The following is a 20,419-nucleotide window of genomic DNA, read 5'->3' on the forward strand; positions in this document are numbered from 1 at the left end:
CAGAAAGGCTAATCTTCAGAGTGGAGCAGCTTACACTGGGATTTTAAACAAACTATGAAACAAACCCATGAAATCGTTCGCGGCATGGAAGCGATTCACGAGCATTTTGGGGCTGGAGTGATGTTGCACTTTTCGGGAAGTTGCAGGGCCAGGGTGGGATCTATACCCATGAAAGGCAGCAGGAAGGAGCTTTTGTAAGTGCAGAGGCAGGGGAAGTCCGCATTTTCGAGGGCCGAACAGCACTTGGGCGAGGGTGGATCCACCAGATTGCTACCACTAACCGACGGCTTGCAGGCCATCAGATCCTCTTCGGTCATGTTGCATATCTCTGAGCTCCCAAGCACTGCCAGCGCCAACAACATCATCAAGACCGCCGTTACTACTGCTCTTCTCTCCATCTTCCTCCCACCCTGCTACCTTCTTCTGCTTTTGCTGCTGCTGGAATGATTCTGCGTTATTTCCTTCTGAGTTCAGGACTTTTTATAATGGAAAGAGAGGAAGAGGGAGAAAGGGACATTCATTCATTGTAAATAATGGTACACCGCCTCTACAGGAAACAGACAGAGCTTGGAGCATCAGCCACGGATTATACTGTTAATGGGCAACAGTTTCTGACGAATTTGAATGAGTTGGGTGCTCGTGAGTGTCAATTGACAGCATTGTGTTTCTGTACACAGGCGTGGAAATGGCAACGGAGGCACAGAAAAATGAAGGGGTGTGCGGACAGGATGACATTTTAGTCTTGATCCAGCTTCCTCTAAACACGTAAGCAGATTCTGAAAACTCCATTATGACAGAATTCATTAATGAAGATGCAGATTCAGGATGGTCGCTGTCTCTTGATATCTATGAAGAATGAAATGTTACGACAGGAGGAGATTTGTTCAGGGATCGGATTATTCGAGTACATGGTATGTTGTCTCGTGGATTGGAACCGTTTACTGGAAAACAGATTTCTCGCACTTTTCATCCAATGCCGAATACACGACCAATGGATAAAAGAAGATAAATTTTTTGATCTGTTGAAACAGAAGAAAAAAAAAACGTCTTTAAAAGAGAAACGACTAATCGGTAATGTGAATCAAGCCTATTCGCCTGAAGCAAGTTTTCATTTTTCCTCAAAATACTGGGATTACTTGACAGAGAATGAACTGAAACCTTTTTATATGCATTAAGGCTTCAGAACTCAGAAGTAGAAAGATCCCCTCCTGTCTTTACTTCATGACATTTCTTTTTTTCTGTTAAAATGGCTTCATCCCCGAAGAGGAAAGCTTTTCAAGGAGATTGTCTGTATTGGTCACGAAGGAGATGTTTCTAGAGTCAAGTGGTGATCGCCTTAGCTGTTGTCGATCGGCCGGCGTTCACGGCTGTTTTTATATAAGCGAACGGGGTAGGAAAGAGGTCACGCCGCGACCGCCTCGAAGTCTATAGAGGAGGGAGACGGTGGCTGTAGTCAAGAGCGCAATGAAGATCGCCGTATTCGAGTCGCAGATATTACCGTCGCCTCTCTCTCCTTCTCTCCGGCAATGTCTGAACTCGGCAATCAGTTTCGAATCGTTCCTTACCGGGTCAACGCACTCCTGACTCGATAGGGTTAGTTGCCCCAAAAGAAAGCCACTTGCCGAGTCGACTCGGCTCAAATAGGCATAGATCAATTATTTCACAGAGGAAGTAAATTCGTTAAAAAATAAAATAAAACCTTAAAAAACATTTTGGATTGATCGTTCAAATAGAGAATATTCATAATGGGAAAAGTGTTCTATTCAGTTCAGGGTTGGGTTTCAGGTCAGGATTGGGTCAGAAATAAGTTGGGGGTGGGTGGGGTGGAGGATTGGGTTGAGGTGGTGTTTTTTTTAGGTTTGGGTTTTGGGTTTAGGGATCGGGATCAAATTTGGATTTTGAGAAACCTGACTCGAACCGACCCATGTCCCTCTAATTCAGTTTTTTTAAAAGGTTTAATCAATTTAGGGTTTAGGGTCATGTTCAAATTAGGGTTTAGAGTTCAGGGTTTAGGGTTTAGGGTCATAATTATTTTACCATGTTTTTTTGTTTCAACAAATTTCACCTGGTGTTATGACTGAAAATCAATCTCTAAATATATGAACTGAGTTTTGAGAAGACTCAGTGTGGGTAAGAGGATTTGGCCGGATTAGGAAGAGCAAGTCCAACCACCCTTTTCTTAAAACTCAGTTAACCGAGTCATCGATCCGACTCTCCACCACGCTTCGAACCCGCTCCATTTCATCAATTATCTCTATCATGCGCCGTATGCACTGTTCGCTCAATCAGAAGGAGCATACTTTTGGTAGGCTTTTGGGCCGATCTCCATAGGGTTTTTGTCGATTTTCTTTCGCAGGATTATTTCCATTTTCCTCGCTTTCTTTCCTTCCCCCGCAGAACGCCGGCAGCTCAAGATGCTAGACATCAATCTCTTCAGGGTGGACAAGGACAATGATCCGGAACGCGTACGGGAGTCTCAGCGCCGCCGGTTCGCCGACCTCCAAGTCGTCGACGATATCATTCGCCTGGACAAGGAATGGCGCGAACGTAAGAATCTCATTCACTTACTCTCACTTTAAATAACTGCCCCTAACTCTTCCATGTCTCCTCCTGCTTTCTCCAGGTCAATTCGAGCTCGACAATCTCCGCAAAGATTTCAATCGCATCAACAAGGAAATTGCTCGACTCAAAATCGTGAGTTATGCAACATTCTTTTATGTCGATTTTTTTTTATCTGGTATCTGTTTCAATATGTCTTTTTCTAAAATATTATGCATTGCGGTGCTGTTCGTGCATATGCTATGGTTAGTCTGGCAGCGATGCTTCGGAGATGGTAAAGAGCACTGAAGAGAACAAGCAACTGATTGCTAACAAAGAAGCGGAAGTGAATGAGGCAAGGCTTGCATTGTATGCGAAGTTGGAGATTGTCGGAAATCTTGTTAATGATACTGTTCCTATCAGTAACGATGAGGTGATTTCTCTATGTGCTCTCTTTGGTTGTTGAAATTATGAGTTAAAGTGTTCACCAACGAATGCAATTTCTTTCACATCAGGCAAACAACGAAGTGGTTCGTTCTTGGGGGAGTAGAAGGACAGGAGAACAGCTCAGGAATCATGTTGAGCTGGTTCAGCTTCTTGGAATTGCAGATCTTGTGAAAGGTAAAGTACTGCTGTGGCAGCGTTATCACGATTTTGTTGTTTCTACAAATGCATCATTCTTAGAATCCTATATACAGAGTAAAATTTGGAACTTTGAGTATCTAGCACGGGAAAGGATTTTTTGGAACTCCCATCCATAGGATTCAGCAGATCTTGGTACCCTGATCATTGCATGTCTGAAATTAATGTTTTCCATTATTTTCCGCACCAGTTGATCTAAGTCATATCCACTTAGAGATAGATCAACTAGACTCAACTAGACTAGGAACCAGTGCGTGTTTACTGAAAAATATATTGAGAATATAACTAGAGTTGCTTGGAGCTGCAGAAGATAAAAAGTATATAATTTTATGATGCTTCCCATCTTTATTTCAAGCATTATAGTCCAGTTACATTTTCATTTATTTGAAAGCAAAAAGAGACTCCAGTTACATCTTTATGTTTTTTACTGAAAGCAAAAAGAGACTCCAGTTACATCTTCATGTTTTATACTGAAAGCAAAAAGAGACTCCAGTTACATCTTAATGTTAAGCGAAGATTCTAGCCCTTGTGGCTTGTGCTGTGATTCCTGAAACTTCTTCTTATTTTAAATTATGCCCTTTTGTATCATATTCCTGTTTGCTCTAAAAGCTGCGGAACAGAAATCTCTATTGTTATTGTATTGTGGTTGTGACTGGGCAGTCCTATTTTGTTGCTCTCAGCCGCCAGTCCTGAATTAACTTGTCTGCTTTGCTCCTTGACTTTTTGGGCATGGGCTTTGCTTATACTGAATAATTTATTGTTATGTACAGGTGCTGATGTTGCTGGAGGAAGGGGTTTTTATTTGAAGGGTGCTGGGGTGCTTCTTAATCAAGCTTTAATAAACTTTGGGCTTGCATTTTTGGCAAAACGAGGCTATGAACCATTGCAGACTCCATTCTTCATGAGAAAAGATATCATGGCGAAATGTGCCCAACTTGCTCAATTTGATGAAGAACTTTACAAGGTTGTTTTCTTATTTGTTGACCACTTCTTAACCATACCAGATACATAACTTCCTAAAGGATTTCATAGTCTCAAGTTTGGCATGCACCCTGCATCTATTAGTAAAGATGTTGTACTTTATGAGTAGGCATGGCCTTGTGAGGCTTTTTTATTTGAGATTTTATCGAATCTTTGTCTAATGTCAGCCAACCAGTAGGTAGACTTTCTCATGAGGAATGGGGCTCTTCAACGGCGGTTTGCTGTTGGAGTTTGCTTTCTTCTTTATCATGCAATGTGATGCTCTTGCTTTTATTTATTTTGTGCTTTCTTTTCTCTTTTCTGATTAGTTTCTCTAGGGGGTCCATTGTGCTCTACTTTCTTAATTTTGTCACTTCTTACTGTTTTATAAGAAAAACAAAACAATATATGCACAATGTATGAGGGTTATGGAATTAAGAGTTCCAATTACAAGTTTAAGGTTCAAAGAGAGTGCTTGTTTTATTTGATGGAGATTAAGTCAAGGAGGAAACAGGCTCTGCCGTTATTAATGGGGAAGCTCAAACAGGTTACTGGCGAGGGGGATGACAAATATCTAATTGCCACAGCTGAACAGCCCTTATGTGCTTATCATCTTGGAGAATGGATACATCCTTCACAATTGCCAATGAGGTTTGTATTTTTCTGCTGCTCTCATCTCTCTTTCTCTAGTGTCAGGAGAGACGGAGTGGTTTATTCAGATGCAAGATGATAAATTGGTAACATGAAATTTATACAGGTACGCTGGGTATTCGACCTGTTTCCGCAAAGAAGCTGGTTCCCACGGTAGAGATACTCTGGGAATTTTCAGAGTTCATCAATTTGAAAAAGTAGAACAGTTCTGCATAACCAGTCCAAATGGTAATGACTCCTGGGATATGCACGAGGAAATGATAAAGAACTCAGAGGATTTCTACAAGGAGGTCATTCTCTTCCCTTAAGCTTACACTTACATGTTTCTATGTTATGATGCCTATAATGTTTATAACCTTTATCACTGTCAAAACTAATATGTTTTTGTTATTGACATTTGATGTAAGCTTTGTTATTACAGCTGAACATTCCTTATCAACTCGTATCTATTGTCTCTGGAGCACTGAATGATGCTGCTGCAAAGAAGTACGATTTGGAAGGATGGTTTCCTGCATCTAAGACATTTAGGGAGCTCGTTTCATGCTCAAATTGTACAGACTATCAGGCGAGAAGACTTGAAATACGATATGGACAAAAAAAGGTAAAATGATTTCAGTATTTATTTTGTTCTTGCTACAAAATCTTCAAATAATTGGATAAACTGGGTGTTGGATTCTTCCAATGTCAATTGTTGTATTTTCACACATTGTTGGCTGCTTAATTTACAGGGAAACGAGCAAGTGAAGCAGTATGTGCACCTCTTGAACTCTACCCTCACGGCAACTGAGAGGACAATCTGCTGTATACTTGAGAATTACCAGAAGGAGGATGGTGTAGAGGTTCCACCACCGCTGCAACCCTTCATGGGCACCTACTTTCTTCCTTTCCAAAACAAACCAGTAGCTGAAGCAAAGGGCAAAAAGTCTAAAGCTAAGGTCTAGATCATCCCTTTCCTCTGTTGATGTAATGCTTCTTTTGCTGTAAGCTTAATTAACTAAACTTAGAAAGGTCAAATTTTCTTCTGACTAGGACAGGCAACGACCACCACAGGAGGGATTGGAAATGGGCAAACGTGAGATTTCCTATCCAACAGAGATGTTCCGAAGATCATTATGCCGGAATCTTACACAAGCAAAGAACATTTTTGGTAAATTATTGTTGAGAAGGGGTTGAAATACACCTATGCAGTGCGAAGAGTTGATTAAATTATCTATAAATCTCTTTTAAAGAAGTTTTCTTGCAGCTATTTAAAAAAAAAAAATCCTGTAAGATCATGGACACGTTCTTTGTTGAGGAACGGGAATTTTTTTCTTTGTTCTTTGCTTATGCTAGCAGAGTTCTCTGTCTGAACGAAAGAGTATTATTACCTTGAGAAGGAACTTATTCCTACCTGCTAGCTGTTTTTCTGTCTAACAAGAAACCAAGACTATAAGTTCGGTCGCTCAATGCACAAAAGTCAGACAAAACTAAAGCTTGTACATACAAGAGTGGAGTCAAAAGGACGTGAGCAGCGTAATAGTTAAATTTTCTGATCCTTTTTCTTTTGCATTACCTGACGGGAGCTATTAGCATCAGGTATTATGATGAATGAAGTTCTCATTAAAGTTGGATTGAATGGATCTCATTAGAGTTATGATGAATGGATCTTTGCCATTGAGTTTGATTGAATGGATCTCATTAACATAATTGATGAGAATATTTTATTTCAGAGGCTCTCATTAGAGTTTTGATTAGCCAGAAACAAAAAAGATCCATGCACAATTTGGAGAGGAAATCAAATCATGTCGACCCACCAATATAAGTTGTATTTTTTGTTTGTGGTTGATCTGACTATTAAATAATAGTCTTACATGGATTAACAAAAAAAAAATATGTTGAGTTTATTAATTGGAATTTTTTTTTTTAGATAATTAATCATTTTGGGATAGGTTTTGGACCTAATTTTACATGGTATTAGAGCATGTGTTTGTATGTGGGTTTTCACCCAAATTATTAGTCTCACATGAATTAGTAAATACAAAGATCTTGATCATTTTGGGATAGGTTCTGGACCGAAATTGACACTGACACTATTTATTGTACTGATTAGCAGCAGCCATATTTGAAACTTCCGTTACTCGAATGCAATTTTTCTTCCAGCAAATACTTGCAAGTAAGATCGTTGATGCCACACGCAGCTGCATAGTCACATCTAATATCTTTCCGAGGAAGCTCACCTACTCTTTTTGAAAAAATTAACAATGACAGCAGAAAAGCTTACAGATAACCAACATGGCAGCTTCTCCAAACTGCAAAAAAGGTTAGTAATTCCGCAAGTAGCAGCAAGTCCATTTATCAACTCACAGGTCCCTTTCTTCTTTTCTGGGTCTCTGTAAAATCGGTGGCTTCGGTCAATAGATCTAACTGCAGTACATGATTTGGCTTCCTAGTGTTCAGACAGTTGCTCAGTTTTTCTTTAAATTAAGCTTCATCATCCATTGAATTAGGGTTTAGGAAGCGTTGCTTGAACGGTAGTAGAAATGTGCTTCATGCATGGTTTTCCCGATAAGAAAGTCTACTGCATGGGTGGGTATTTAAAAATCAGAGATAGTTCGATCACAAGATGCACACTCTGTGATCAAGTTGGATCCACGTTCCAACTTCTAAGTTTAGTAAACATAAAATGATTTTTTATAGTATTATAAAATTCATAAATGGAATTTAACGAAACCGTGAATGAACGCTTGTTTTCAGCCATGACGATCAAATTCCAATTAAATTCCAATTGCAGAAGATAGTTTCGTCTATTAAAAAACTCTTGGATAGAGAGGTCACAAACTACATCTGTTAGACTGGATCCGTAGTTCATAAAACCTTCATTTTCCAAGAGGAGTGAGTTGTTATAACTGCCCTCTATTTCCATTGTTAATGGACTTGAGCTTCTTGAGCAGTGTCTCAGAGTGAAACAAAATCGAGAATATTAGTCATAATTCCTTCTCATGCTAAGATTCAACTTAAGAAATCTCAAGAACTGCATCAAACTCGTTAAACTCCTATATTCAGCAGATCCCAGCTTCAGAATAAGAAATCATGAAAGGTCCAAGACGCGGCTCAAGAAATCTCAGCCTGCAGCAACCGATCCAGTCTGCTCAACGCGTCTAAAACCAGTTTCAGCAGACCGATCCGAGCTTCAACAATAAAGCAATCGTGGAAGATATTAAAAACCGGGATTTGTTGGAGATGTTATCTCAGCAAAGATTTCTTCCATTCTCGACTGCCATTACGTGCAGTGGCTTTTCTGTTCTTCCGTCACGACTTAGCTTCTTCCCTAATTGATTTTTCACAAAATCACAAGCTGTTCTTGCAGGATATAATTATTTACTAGGAACGTTTTCGTCAGAGACGATTATTTTTCTCCATTAACAATTAGCACGTTAGAAGAGAACAGATTGCACCTACTTGATGTTTAACAGTCATTCTTATCAACCAAGCCAAGAACTGTTAAGTCTCGTATATTTACATTAAAATATGGCAATTCAAGAGTACTCTCTACTTGTTGAAATTCACGCTCAGCCCGGTCTTAGGTCCATGTTACGCCCTCACTAACGCCTCGAGGTTTTGGCGCACATGGTTCAACATTGTATCAGAACTGGGTTTGCCCCTCGTTCGAATCCTCCTGAGCACGGGGTGGTGTTGGTCCCCGCGCCCGCGCCTCTCGTGATGGGGCGTGTTGAGATTCACGCTTAGCCTGGTCTTAGGTCCATGTTGCTCCCTCACTAACGCCTCAAGGTTTTGGCGCACATGGTTCAACACCACTTAGAATATAGTCTATATCCTGGTCTATAACCTGAATCAAAGATGGGCGTATCGCTTATACGTAACATGTACCACCTGATATTTGACCGATAATTAATTTCTATTGATCGATAGATTCCATATGGACTGATATAAATTGATGTAACGAGAATGTATCTACCGATATGTCGAATATGTATCAGATTTTGAAGTCCCTAATATGTATCGAGAATCTGATACGCCCATTAGGGTTAATAGAAGTCTAAGATTATGTATAGGGCACATTGGCCAGGTTTAGTAATTTAGGGAGTTGAGCAGTCAGAACGATCTTACCGTTTTAATTGAGCTAATTTCCCAAATCATTGAAGTAGGTATGAACAGACCACCTTAATTCCACTTTCATGTGAATGGAAAATCTCAAAGGACATAAAGATTAAGATTCTTCAGTGAAGATTTCAAGTAATGACTCAAAAACGCTTTTTTTCAAAGGGGTGAACTATTCAACTCTTAACATCTTCTTCCCTCCCTTCTCCTATAAATTAATCATCCCTGCTCGCAACATTTCACCACACTTCTTCTGTTTAAATCGCCATGGCCAATCCCCAGAAGCAAATGCTCTTGCTGCCCCTCGTCATATTGTCCATGGCTGTTGCTGTCTCTTCCCAGCTCAGTGTTGGTTTCTACGCCCAGTCATGTCCCAATGCCGAGCAGATTGTGCTGAACGCTGTAGTCAATGCTTATAGCAACAATTCAGGCATTGCGCCAGGGCTCATTCGCATGCATTTCCATGATTGTTTCGTCAGAGTAAGCCTCCGTTTCTTCTCTTACGATCGATTATTCTTTCAGGGTTTCACTGAATTTCGCTCAGTTTTCATATTTAGAGAAATTTTCTCTCTTTCTGCACTCCGGTGGCATTGGGTTGAGATGGGTGTGTTTGTAGTTTTCTTCATTCTTTAGCTTCTGGGTTTCATTTAAATTGGATTGCTACAGTAGGGAGTATTTTTTCTTCCTGGATTTAGGAAATATTTTCTTTCTGTCTCTGCATTCCAGTGCTGGGTTGAGATGGGTTTGTTTGTATTTTCCCCATTCTTTCTTCTTACTTGAGTTTCTCTTCCTCGGTTTAACTGAATATTGCTCGGTGTTCATATTAAGAAAAGGCCTTCATCAAGAAATAAGAATAAATATTTTTGTAATCGAATATACTCAACAACTGTTTTTCTTCACTATCTTTGCAGGGTTGTGAGGGATCAGTGTTGCTGGACTCCACAACCGGCAACCGATCAGAAAAGGAAGCGATCCCCAATAACCCCAGCCTCCGGGGATTCGAGGTGATCGATGCAGCCAAGGCCGCGCTGGAAGCCGCTTGCCCGCGAACAGTCTCCTGCGCAGACGTCCTGGCATTCGCCGCCAGGGACAGTGCAACCGTCTCAGGCGGCATATTCTACCCTGTCCCAGCCGGTCGGCGAGACGGCCGAGTCTCCATCGAGAACGAAGCCCTCACCCAACTACCCGCCCCGAACTTCAACGCCACCCAACTCGTCAACAACTTTGCCCTCAAGAACCTTACCGCCGAAGACATGGTCACCCTCTCCGGCGCCCACTCCCTCGGAAGATCCCACTGCGGTGCCTTTGTCACTAGACTCTACAACTTCAACAACGTTACCAACGCCACCGATCCCACCCTCGACCCCGCCTACGCCGCCCTGCTGAAAACCAAGTGCCCCGCCAACAGCACCCTGAGCGATCCCTTCGTCGTCCCGCTCGACGCGCTGACGCCCAACGTGCTCGACAATATGTACTACGCGGGGCTCAAGAGCAACCTGGGGCTCCTCACCTCGGACCACGCGCTCGTGACGAACTCCACTCTGGCCGGCATGGTGGACAGCAACGTCCTCTTCCCGAGCCCCTGGCCGGGTAAGTTCGCAGCGGCGATGGTGAAGATGGGGGGCATCCAGGTTCTGACCGGGACGCAAGGGGAGATCAGGACCAACTGCAGGGTTGTGAATCCGACGTCGACCAGCAGCATCAAAAAGTCCATCCGCGAGACCATGTTCATCTCTGAGCTGGCCATCTTTTGAGCTTCTGCTGATGAGGGAGAACGCCGATCGATCATGGAGATGAAGTAGTACTGTGAGGAGGTAAAAAATATAAAAGATTGCACGTAGATTGTGTAGTTGGAAACGAAAATCAGAATCAACACAAAATAAGACTCCCCAGTCGGTATTTTATCTTCGTAGTATATTACTAATTGCCATGTAACCTATACGTGGACTTTTGTACACGTGTCCACATAAAATAAAATTTTCTTATTGTTGAAGTCAACGGTCAATCATTTTAATTATTTGACTTTTCAATCAATAGTAAAAATAAAAATAAATAAATTTTATCCTCTTTAAAATAATTATATTAAAATTATTTCAGTTAAAAGGGAATCGGTCAAAACGGAAGAGTTAAGTCTCGCCGATTCTAAATCTGATCTGACTCGGTGAATCCGAAATATGAACAAAAGTGAAAATCGATGTTGCAGTGAGCGTGGATCGAACACGCGACCTTCAGATCTTCAGTCTGACGCTCTCCCAACTGAGCTATCCCCGCTATTTCTATAACATGAGTTAACAAAATAAATAGATAATTAATTAATAAAATGTTCTGAAACTTAAGACGAGATAATCATAATTTGTGTTAATTTAACTCTAATACCGTTAAATCGTGTTGAGATCATGAATGAGGCTTCAGAATAGGTTTGTCCACGTTCGTTCTCTGTATGTGATTGAAAAATACCAACTGAATGCTTATTCAATTCAATTAACAATCAATTAAAGCTTATGTTATTTGATTTTACTTCGAGTTTTTTTAAGATGGTATTGGATAAAGCCTGATTTCAACTAATTTTTTTTAATTCAAACAATGTCCACTTAATCTGCTTGAATTCATTAGGCCAGCTTTCGTCCTGTTTTTTAATTCCGGAGTGAGCTCCATTTGACATCTGCAGATGGGTTAGTCTCCATTCAGTCTCGTCTTCGTTTGCTTTTGTCGAGTGGGAGTCACTTTGTTTCTTGTGGTGATCGGTTTTCTTGTGATGATGAGCTCTGAAATTGTTGATTTGGGTTCTTGAGCTCCCATGATCAGTTGCAGGTTCGTGGTTTTCTATCTTGGTTAGTTTGGATGAGAAATGATGATGCAGGCCTTACTGGGCGGAAGATCATTATTGACACCCACTATGGCGGCATGAATTTCTCAGTAATCTTCCGATGGCTTCTCGTGTCCCAGCTTTGTTCTTCATTTTTTTTCGTGGTAATCGTCCGTGTCGCTCTGCGATTTTGAGAGAACAGACATTGTTGCAGGTTTTGAACCAGAACCAGTTTCTCAGTGTACCGGACGAGCGAAATGAGCAGCAGATTATTATCGGCTAAAATAATGGCAAATGAAGTTTTGAACAAGTGATAACAAAATCCAAACAAATAGAAAAAAAATTTCCCAGCGAAACTTGTTACAAATTTAATTCAACATCGGCGAGGAGATGTTCTGTAGTTCAGTCGAAATCATTTCTAACATAAATAATTCACATTGAAATTGAAATTGAAATTGAGCAAAGGTAAAACAAAAGTAACAGAAATATTTAATTTGATTCAGTAAAATCTTCATCGCAAGAGATCTGTTTTACAAGAGCTAATTCGACTTTTATATAGATAAATATGCCAAATCCACCATTAATGCCAATCACCTAAGATTGATTTGAAAGAATCAAACTCATTCTATGAATTCTTCAACCAGCCAAAGATCGGAACCGCATTCGAATTGTACATAAAGCACACAGAGAAGATAATAAATAGAAAAGCGGCTTACGACATCAAAACGGGCTCCTCCGCTTCGGCGCTTCCAAAACACTCAGAAGAAAATCAAGCATCACAGAGTCGATAATCGAAAGCTCCTCCACCCGTACGATTAATCTCTTTGCACTCGTTGAATTCAAGAACTTGGTTCGTCGCTCTCGTCTTAAGTCAAGACGGATAAGTGACAAGTGACGACCCTCTGCAGCACGTCTTCGCGGCGGCGCCGGCAACTCCGGTCCTCGAAACTACAGTGAGTGGATGCTCACCTCACGCACGTTGTCGACCGGAGAGTCTTCTTCACCGAGAAACCCGACGCACTTCTTGACCTCAATTGAGCGTTTGAGACGAAGAGTCCCCACGTGAGACACGGCCTGGTAACTCATTTCAGCCGCCGATCCCACGCGAAGGTAGTCTTCCTGTCCGATGCACGTCTGTTACGTGTACGTGGAGGCATGATTCATTTCATCTAATGAAATTCGTCTCATAAAAAATCTGCCCTTCTGCTAACAGGCTATTTAGTTTTTAACATATCTAAGCCTGAAATTAGACTTAAAACAAAAAAAATTCAAATTAGATGGAGTTGTCAAAAATCTTGATTAGGGTGGAAGGTTGAAAGTTTTGCTTTCTTCGAATATTCAATTCGATTAAATAATTATTTTTATTTATTAAATACTTTTATTAGTTTCCGATCGATAATCTAGTCCTTATCATGGATTCACCACATGAGACGATATAACTTAAACTTTGAATCTATCATATATCATAAATGAGAGTTATTCACGTTCAATATGTATTATAAATGAGATATATTCACATATTTAGATTTACGTATTTTAATCACTTGTATAAACTTTTTAACTAAAATTTAATGTCTTTTTTATAAAATTTATATTTTTTTTATTAAAAATTATTGGGCTCTTATTTCAGAAGGTTTTCCAAGTAAGATGGTGACGGTATATTAAATCGTATATGACTCCGGTTTTCTTGAGCTATGTCATATTATAAGATAGAATCAAAGTCATCGATTTGAATGTGTTATTTTATCTTGAATGAAGGTCATGATAGAGATAAAGATAACAATAACTAGTGATTGAATTAGAGATAGACTCAAATTGTAGAGTCCTAATCACCTACAATTTATCTGTGTAATTTTTTAAATAGTTTACACCTGATCAATAATAATTACGACAATATTATTCATCTTTTCTAAATTCTATATTATATTTAAGTTGAGTTTTCTTGAGCTATATCACATTATAAGATAGAACCCAAGTCATCCGTTTGAATATGTTATTTTATCTAATGCTAAAATATGTCTTAAAAATCTAAAAAAATCCATAATCTTAAAGATCAAAGTCGATAACTTCCACTAATTAATAATTAATTAACATTAATGACTTTGGTAGATAGTGGTATAAAGTTGTTGAATCCGCCACGAAGCCTAAAGCTTTTTAGAACAAATAAATAAATAAATAAATAAATAAAAAGATTCTTGACGGTCCTTGAATCACCAACCCACGAAGTAGTTCGGATTGAATTGAACCGGTCCTCCGGTCACCAACCCAACTCGATCGGCACGTGGGCGGTCCCCAACTTTTTCGGAGTTGATCGCATAAACCTCGTCGAAACCACACACCCCCGCGAGCCCACCGAAGAAGCAACTGCCGCACTACCAAATCTGCCAATGGTTGTCCGCCACGTCTGAACAGAACACGGCTCGTTGGTCTCGGCTCAGCGCCATAGCGGCGAGTCGGCGACGCAGGAAGGGAAAGAAGTGGACGTTGACCGGCCATCAAGCTGATGTTGCTCTTGTCGCAAGACGTGTATAGCATTTGTTCGTTAAAAAATATTTTTTTATTAATTATGAAAAATAATTTCAGAAAATAGGGTATATCTATAATTTATTAAAATATATTTATAATAAATTAGATATAATAAAATATAAATATTATTATTAAAAGAGATAGATTGTCGATGTTAGATAAAGTTTCAATTGTTTTATTTTTAATTTAAAATTAAATTAATATTATTAAACAATTATACAAATTTAACACGTAAATTATGGTTAAACTGTGGATAAGATTTAGTAAGGGGGGTAAATTGGACACAAAAAATTTCATGATAAAACCGCCTATATGAACATTTCTAAGGTTCATCAGATATTAAAATAAATAAATAATATATGACCATTAAATCTCTTTTACATTCTCTACTCCTCAACTTGCCCAAAACCAGAACAATGGCAGCAGGGAGGGCAGTCCCAGCCCTCAATTGGATAATCAGAAAATTTCCAGAAGCTTTACTGGAAGCACAGATAGGCGTCTGGGAACTCCAGTTTCTCTTCTCGGTTTGGTGCCAGAAATGAACCTGGGAACTCAGATTCTCCTCAAATTAAATCAAATCAATCTCCACTTGTGCCGACATCCAATCAACATACTTGCGAAGAGAAATTTTCGAATACAGCGGCAAGCTTCAACTGTTGAATCAAATTCAGCGACGAAGCAGCTCCAATTTCAGCACAGATCTGGTGAAGAGAGTAAGTTTTTTAGCTTTAAATCTCAGCCCGAAATGTGCAGGAAAAGACTAAAACCAAACGCGTTCGCCGACGACATTGCACATGGCCAGATCCAACCAACCATCTTGTGAAGAAATATTTTCTAATACCAGCGGTAAGCTTCAACTGTTGAGTCAAATTCGGGGACGAAGCAGCTCCAATTCCTGCAAAGATCGGGGAAAGAGATTAAGTTTTTTAACATTAAATCTCCGCCCGAAATGTGCAGGAAAAGACTGAAACCAAACGCGTCTGCCGACGAAATTGCAGACGGCCAGATCTGGGACGGCACGGCAGCCTCTGGTGAACTGTGAACGGATTGGCCGCCTCGGTGTGACCTCATGCGCCTCTTTTCTTAAGCGCTCATTATAATACATACCTAAAAAAGTTAGTGTCTTCCAAAGTTTATTATTTATTTTTAAATATTTATTTAATATTTAATATTTAATATTTATTCTTTAACTATCAAATCAAGCCTTTTTTCAATTAATTTTGTGTTCCATCAGACTTCCAGAATTTTTGTTTGATTATTTTTTATTCCTTTTACCTTTAATTAATTTATTTATAGTATAAACTAAAATTTTACATTCCTAGACCCCGAGTTTGTCTAATGTGGGTTGATTGGTCAAGTCAAGCAAGCTTAGTACGAGTGGAGGATTTGGACAGGCGTAGGTCCAAGGAGACTTGTACAAAATAGAAGAGCAAGTTTGACCTCTAACTTGTTTGGACCGGTAAAAATCTGAGTCAACCTGGAGAGTTATGGATTTAAGCTCGTGAGATTCGTTTACTCGTGACAAGGGAGAAAAATTAAAAACTTTGTCCAATGTGATTTGCAATTAAATTTAGGTAAAAGGCCCTATACCAAAATTATTAGCCATTTAAGAATTTTTTTTTTGCAGTTAATAAATATAAGATTTTTATACTCACTAATGTATGTGGGACTATCCTTTTAATACTCTTTCTCCCGTGTAGGTACGTGGATAATTTAGATAGAGACCCTTACGTGGTGGTACGTGGATAATTTGGGTGAATGTTCACATATGAGAATCTTGGTATGATACCATGTTAAATTTGGGTCAAAGGCCCTATCCCAAAATGACTAGCCACTTAAGAAACTTTCTTCCCAGCTAATAAATACAAGATCTTTATACTCACTAATATATGTGGGACTATCATTTTAACAATTGCGACCTAATTAGTGACATAAATTCGTTAAATTGTATCTTGAAATGAATAATACAAGCAATAATATGATTTTGGTGGTATCCTAATTTGGAAAGTGTACACATACATATTAGTCTGATGGTATTATCTTAATATTTATATTTTTCATAAATTTGAAAAAACATCATTGCTTCGAAACCGGGTCAGCTCTCTCACTTGGCCACAAACACGGTCGGATACATTCAACAGCTAATTAATACACGCGACGCTTCCTCCGTATTTAATGTTTAATCTGGAAATTTACCGTTTTACCATCACAAATTCCTACGTGACTTTTCATTTTATTTATTCAGATTTTTCTTTCCTGTTTTAAACTTCGAGGTCCCTGTCAGGGTGCGTCATAAAAGATATCATTGGAAAAGACTGAAACGCCATTGATTTGTAAAGGATTGTGGTCTCCATTTATTAGGGTAATTAAGTCATTTTAGTTGAAGCCGATGAGAGAGTCCGGCTTAGCTGAAGGGAGGGGATCAGCGGAGCCGGTGACCGGTCGGGGTTGGTGGACGATCGCTGACAGCCGGTGCTCCTTTCTCTCCCGCATCGAGCGCGGTCGTTCGAAGACGGTCGCTCTCCTCCACCGACTCCTGATGATCATGGCCGCACAAAAGTTTGTTTCATCGGACGGCTGGCGTTTGACGGTGAAGACGATTGAAGCCGTTGAATCTGGGACGCAGGCATGCGATTCCAAGTCGCCTCTTTAGGACATTTGGTGGGCCGAGGTCTGTCTATAAATAGAGGCGCTGGAAATGAGGTCGAACTCGAAGTGAACAGCCAGAGGGAAGCAGCAGAGACTCGAGAGGCCTCGCTTTCTTACACTTTGGTACCAGATCTGCTGCGGCGGCGGCCAGTTTTCTAGGTTCGATTTTTTCTGCCTCGTGGAAGCTCTTTTGTTGGTTTTGTATCGCTTTTTGTAGATCTTGTGTGGATCTTTGCGCAAATGTGAGGGATTAGTTAGCTTCTGTAGGGGTTAGGAAGGTGTTGTGAGGTATTTTGCTTTGGATCTGGGTGGATTTGTTCGTTTTTTGTGGTTCTTTGTGGAAGTATTAGCGAGATTTGCTTTTCATTTTTCGTGTTAGGATTGTGAAGTTGCTCTGCTCTTGTAGGATTTTGGCTTGCGGTTTTGAAGTTAATGTTTTTGGTATATCTATGTTTCGAGGTAATTGAAGCTTTGGAACGGGTTTTCGCGTGAGAAAGCTTGGAAACGCTTAGATCTATGTGCTTAAGGGAGTTCCACAGCTATAGAGAGATTTCTTTCTACTTGTTTTCAGCATATATTTAATGAGCTTTGAATCTAGTCTAGTTTGATCTGTTTTTGCTTGATATGTTACGGATTTGTTTGAAAAATTATCGAGCTTTCATGTAGTATTGCTATCTTCTAAGCGGAGTTGTAAGTTTGTTTTATTTAGTTTCTTTTATCTGTATTATTTTTATGGATGTCATCGGGTTACTTTGGATTCCAAGGATCTGTTTATGCCCTATTCGCTCGAGTTTGATCGGGTTGTATCTGTTTACTTTGTGCTGTTTGTCCCTATTCGCTCGTTCGCCCTCTTTTTTATTTGATCGATTATGAAGTAAAAAGCAGAATATGCACAATGTTTATATTTTATTCACTCATCGTGGCTGTCCTCTTTAATGATTGGCTTATATTAATCTTATTCTTGTGCATCCTGTTATCCACCAGATTGTTCAGCTCGTTACTGTTGGGTGATTATACTGTTTTATTTGCAATTTTGAAATGATATGTACTATTAGGGATGCTGTTTAATCGCTCTACTTGCAGTTGGATTCTGTGGTGATTGCGTCTCATTAATTTTGGTATAATTTTTTGACTGCAGCTTGAGTAAGAGAAATGGAGAGCTTCCTATTCACATCTGAATCCGTGAACGAGGGTCACCCCGACAAGCTCTGCGACCAGATCTCTGATGCAGTCCTCGACGCCTGTCTCGCCCAGGACCCAGACAGTAAGGTCGCTTGTGAGACCTGCACCAAGACCAACATGGTCATGGTCTTCGGTGAGATCACCACAAAGGCTAATGTTGATTACGAGAAGATAGTCCGTGACACCTGCCGCACCATTGGTTTCGTTTCCGATGATGTTGGCCTCGACGCTGATAAGTGCAAGGTCCTCGTTAACATCGAGCAACAGAGTCCTGACATTGCCCAGGGTGTTCACGGCCACTTCACTAAGCGCCCCGAGGACATTGGTGCTGGTGATCAAGGACACATGTTTGGGTACGCTACCGATGAGACCCCTGAACTGATGCCCCTCAGCCACGTCCTTGCCACCAAGCTTGGTGCTCGCTTGACGGATGTCCGCAAGAACGGTACCTGCTCCTGGCTTCGTCCCGATGGCAAGACCCAGGTGACTGTGGAATACCACAACGACAAAGGGGCCATGGTACCCATCAGAGTCCACACTGTCCTAATCTCCACCCAGCATGATGAAACTGTCACAAACGACGAGATTGCTGCTGACCTCAAGGAGCACGTTATCAAGCCCGTCATCCCGGAGAAATATTTGGACGAGAAGACCATCTTCCACCTTAACCCGTCTGGCAGATTCGTCATCGGTGGACCTCACGGTGATGCCGGTCTCACTGGACGCAAGATCATCATTGACACCTACGGTGGGTGGGGCGCCCACGGAGGTGGTGCCTTCTCCGGAAAGGACCCAACCAAGGTGGACAGAAGTGGTGCTTATATCGTGAGGCAGGCTGCCAAGAGCATTGTTGCCAACGGGTTGGCTCGCCGCTGCATTGTGCAGGTCTCCTACGCCATTGGGGTGCCAGAACCCCTCTCCGTCTTCGTCGATACCTACGGCACCGGTAAAATTTCAGACAAGGAGATTTTGAAGATCGTGAAGGAGCACTTCGACTTCAGGCCGGGAATGATCACCATCAACCTGGACCTCAAGAGAGGCGGCAACGGCAGGTTCTTGAAGACCGCAGCCTATGGCCACTTTGGCAGAGACGACCCCGACTTCACATGGGAAGTAGTGAAGCCCCTCAAGTGGGAGAAGCCTGTTGCTTAGAGATAGCTGCGGGGATGGTTTTGGCGTCTTTCCATCATTTCGAATCTCGCTCTTCCTATGCGGTATTTTTTCTCTTTTATGTTTTATCATTTCCGTTCTATGTTCGTTGTCTTGTGCGTAGTGGCATTAGAAAAAGTCGATATTCTTAAACAGAAGAAAATAAAAAGAAAGTTGTACGATGCGAGATTTTTAGTATGCTTGAGGTATGTCTGTGTGAAACAAGTGGGAAAAAAAGGGTGCTGTTATGCTGCTTCTCTTCGGGAATATGTCTGCCTGTAGCATATCGCATCATATGCTTTAGTAAGATTAAAAAAAAAAAAAAAGGTTTTTTATTGTCTTTACAGCAATAAAAATCATGGCATCCATGTTGTATACACCTTGTGACAAATTCGATCTGTTCTTACTTTTTAGTGACAGAATGATCTGAAAAGTACCCGGCGAAATAGTAGATCTACGTGACCAAATTTTCCTGCTCAAAAGACTTCTCTCTTTTCTTCTTCATTCTCAACAGGAATGCATCAATAAAACTGCCTTTCCATATAGATCGTCGTGGCATGAACTTTCTCCTCTTCCTATTAATCTTGATCCGCGTTGTTTTGTTGAGAGTTATCTTTCTGGACCGGACCTGTTTTCGTCTCCTGAAAGACCTGCGTACGCGTACGCCCCCAAACAAAGGGAACTCATCAGTTGTCACTAGCAACATCACCCGTTCGATCAATAAATAAATAAACGGTAAATAAAATAACTTATTTATACCGAATAAAAAGAGAACTAGCTTATTGACTGACTGGTAAGACGTATGAGTCTGATACGTATATCCCTGCCGACACTTGGTGGCTGTTGGCGCCTGATAATCATCTCCCTGACCGACATCGAAACGAATGGTAATGGCGAAAACAGGAATCTCATTCTCAGTGATCGCGCGCGGGGTCCTTAGTTGTAAGACGACAGCTGGTCGACTGATACGTGATGCAACATTGTCTGGTTGCCGGTTTACATCCTGGCTTTGACGCCTTAAATAATGCATCATCTGGTGTTCGGTCTGAATGAGACATGTCTTGATCGAGTGTGGGTTCGGCAAAAGCCGGGTGAAGTGGGCCATTTGCTGTTACGTCTTCGACCTTGACTCCGAAGTGCTTGTGCCATGACCAGTAGCTTGTATCAGTGTTAATGGTGGGTGTGATTCTGGGCAAACCTCACATAGAAGCCACATAT

At 40.7% G+C, this 20,419-nt stretch overlaps 3 protein-coding genes and 1 non-coding gene across 5 annotated transcripts; 3 read left to right on the forward strand and 1 right to left on the reverse strand.

Annotated features, from left to right (window-relative positions):
- Window positions 1-2,351: 2,351 nt before the first annotated feature.
- Window positions 2,352-6,187, forward strand: LOC137959308 (serine--tRNA ligase-like). 2 transcript variants are annotated; one of them, XM_068806713.1, is made up of 10 exons: window positions 2,352-2,547; window positions 2,624-2,694; window positions 2,810-2,971; window positions 3,054-3,159; window positions 3,951-4,144; window positions 4,688-4,791; window positions 4,898-5,081; window positions 5,213-5,392; window positions 5,520-5,726; window positions 5,821-6,187. In XM_068806713.1, exons 1-10 carry the CDS (start codon window positions 2,415-2,417, stop codon window positions 5,962-5,964), a joined length of 1,485 nt encoding a protein of 494 aa, XP_068662814.1. In that variant the 5' UTR covers window positions 2,352-2,414; the 3' UTR covers window positions 5,965-6,187. The 2 variants fall into 2 exon arrangements, with proteins under 2 accessions (XP_068662814.1, XP_068662815.1); XM_068806714.1 differs by having other exon boundaries at window positions 5,826-5,956.
- Window positions 6,188-9,154: 2,967 nt separating this feature from the next.
- Window positions 9,155-10,739, forward strand: LOC137959309 (peroxidase 5-like). The gene is made up of 2 exons (XM_068806715.1): window positions 9,155-9,369; window positions 9,801-10,739. Exons 1-2 carry the CDS (start codon window positions 9,157-9,159, stop codon window positions 10,641-10,643), a joined length of 1,056 nt encoding a protein of 351 aa, XP_068662816.1. The 5' UTR covers window positions 9,155-9,156; the 3' UTR covers window positions 10,644-10,739.
- Window positions 10,740-11,087: 348 nt separating this feature from the next.
- Window positions 11,088-11,160, reverse strand: TRNAF-GAA (transfer RNA phenylalanine (anticodon GAA)). The gene has a single exon. It is a non-coding gene; the product is annotated as a tRNA-Phe (tRNA).
- A 5,763-nt stretch (window positions 11,161-16,923) lies between these two features.
- Window positions 16,924-19,401, forward strand: LOC137958470 (S-adenosylmethionine synthase 5-like). The gene is made up of 2 exons (XM_068805509.1): window positions 16,924-17,029; window positions 18,009-19,401. Exon 2 carries the CDS (start codon window positions 18,023-18,025, stop codon window positions 19,202-19,204), a length of 1,182 nt encoding a protein of 393 aa, XP_068661610.1. The 5' UTR covers window positions 16,924-17,029; window positions 18,009-18,022; the 3' UTR covers window positions 19,205-19,401.
- Window positions 19,402-20,419: the final 1,018 nt, after the last annotated feature.

This window comes from Aristolochia californica, unplaced genomic scaffold (assembly GCF_029961685.1).
Source record: "Aristolochia californica isolate CCGP_79_NKW_82.1479 unplaced genomic scaffold, dmAriCali1.0.hap1 SCAF_3, whole genome shotgun sequence".
In the NCBI taxonomy this organism is placed as follows: Eukaryota; Viridiplantae; Streptophyta; class Magnoliopsida; order Piperales; family Aristolochiaceae; genus Aristolochia; species Aristolochia californica.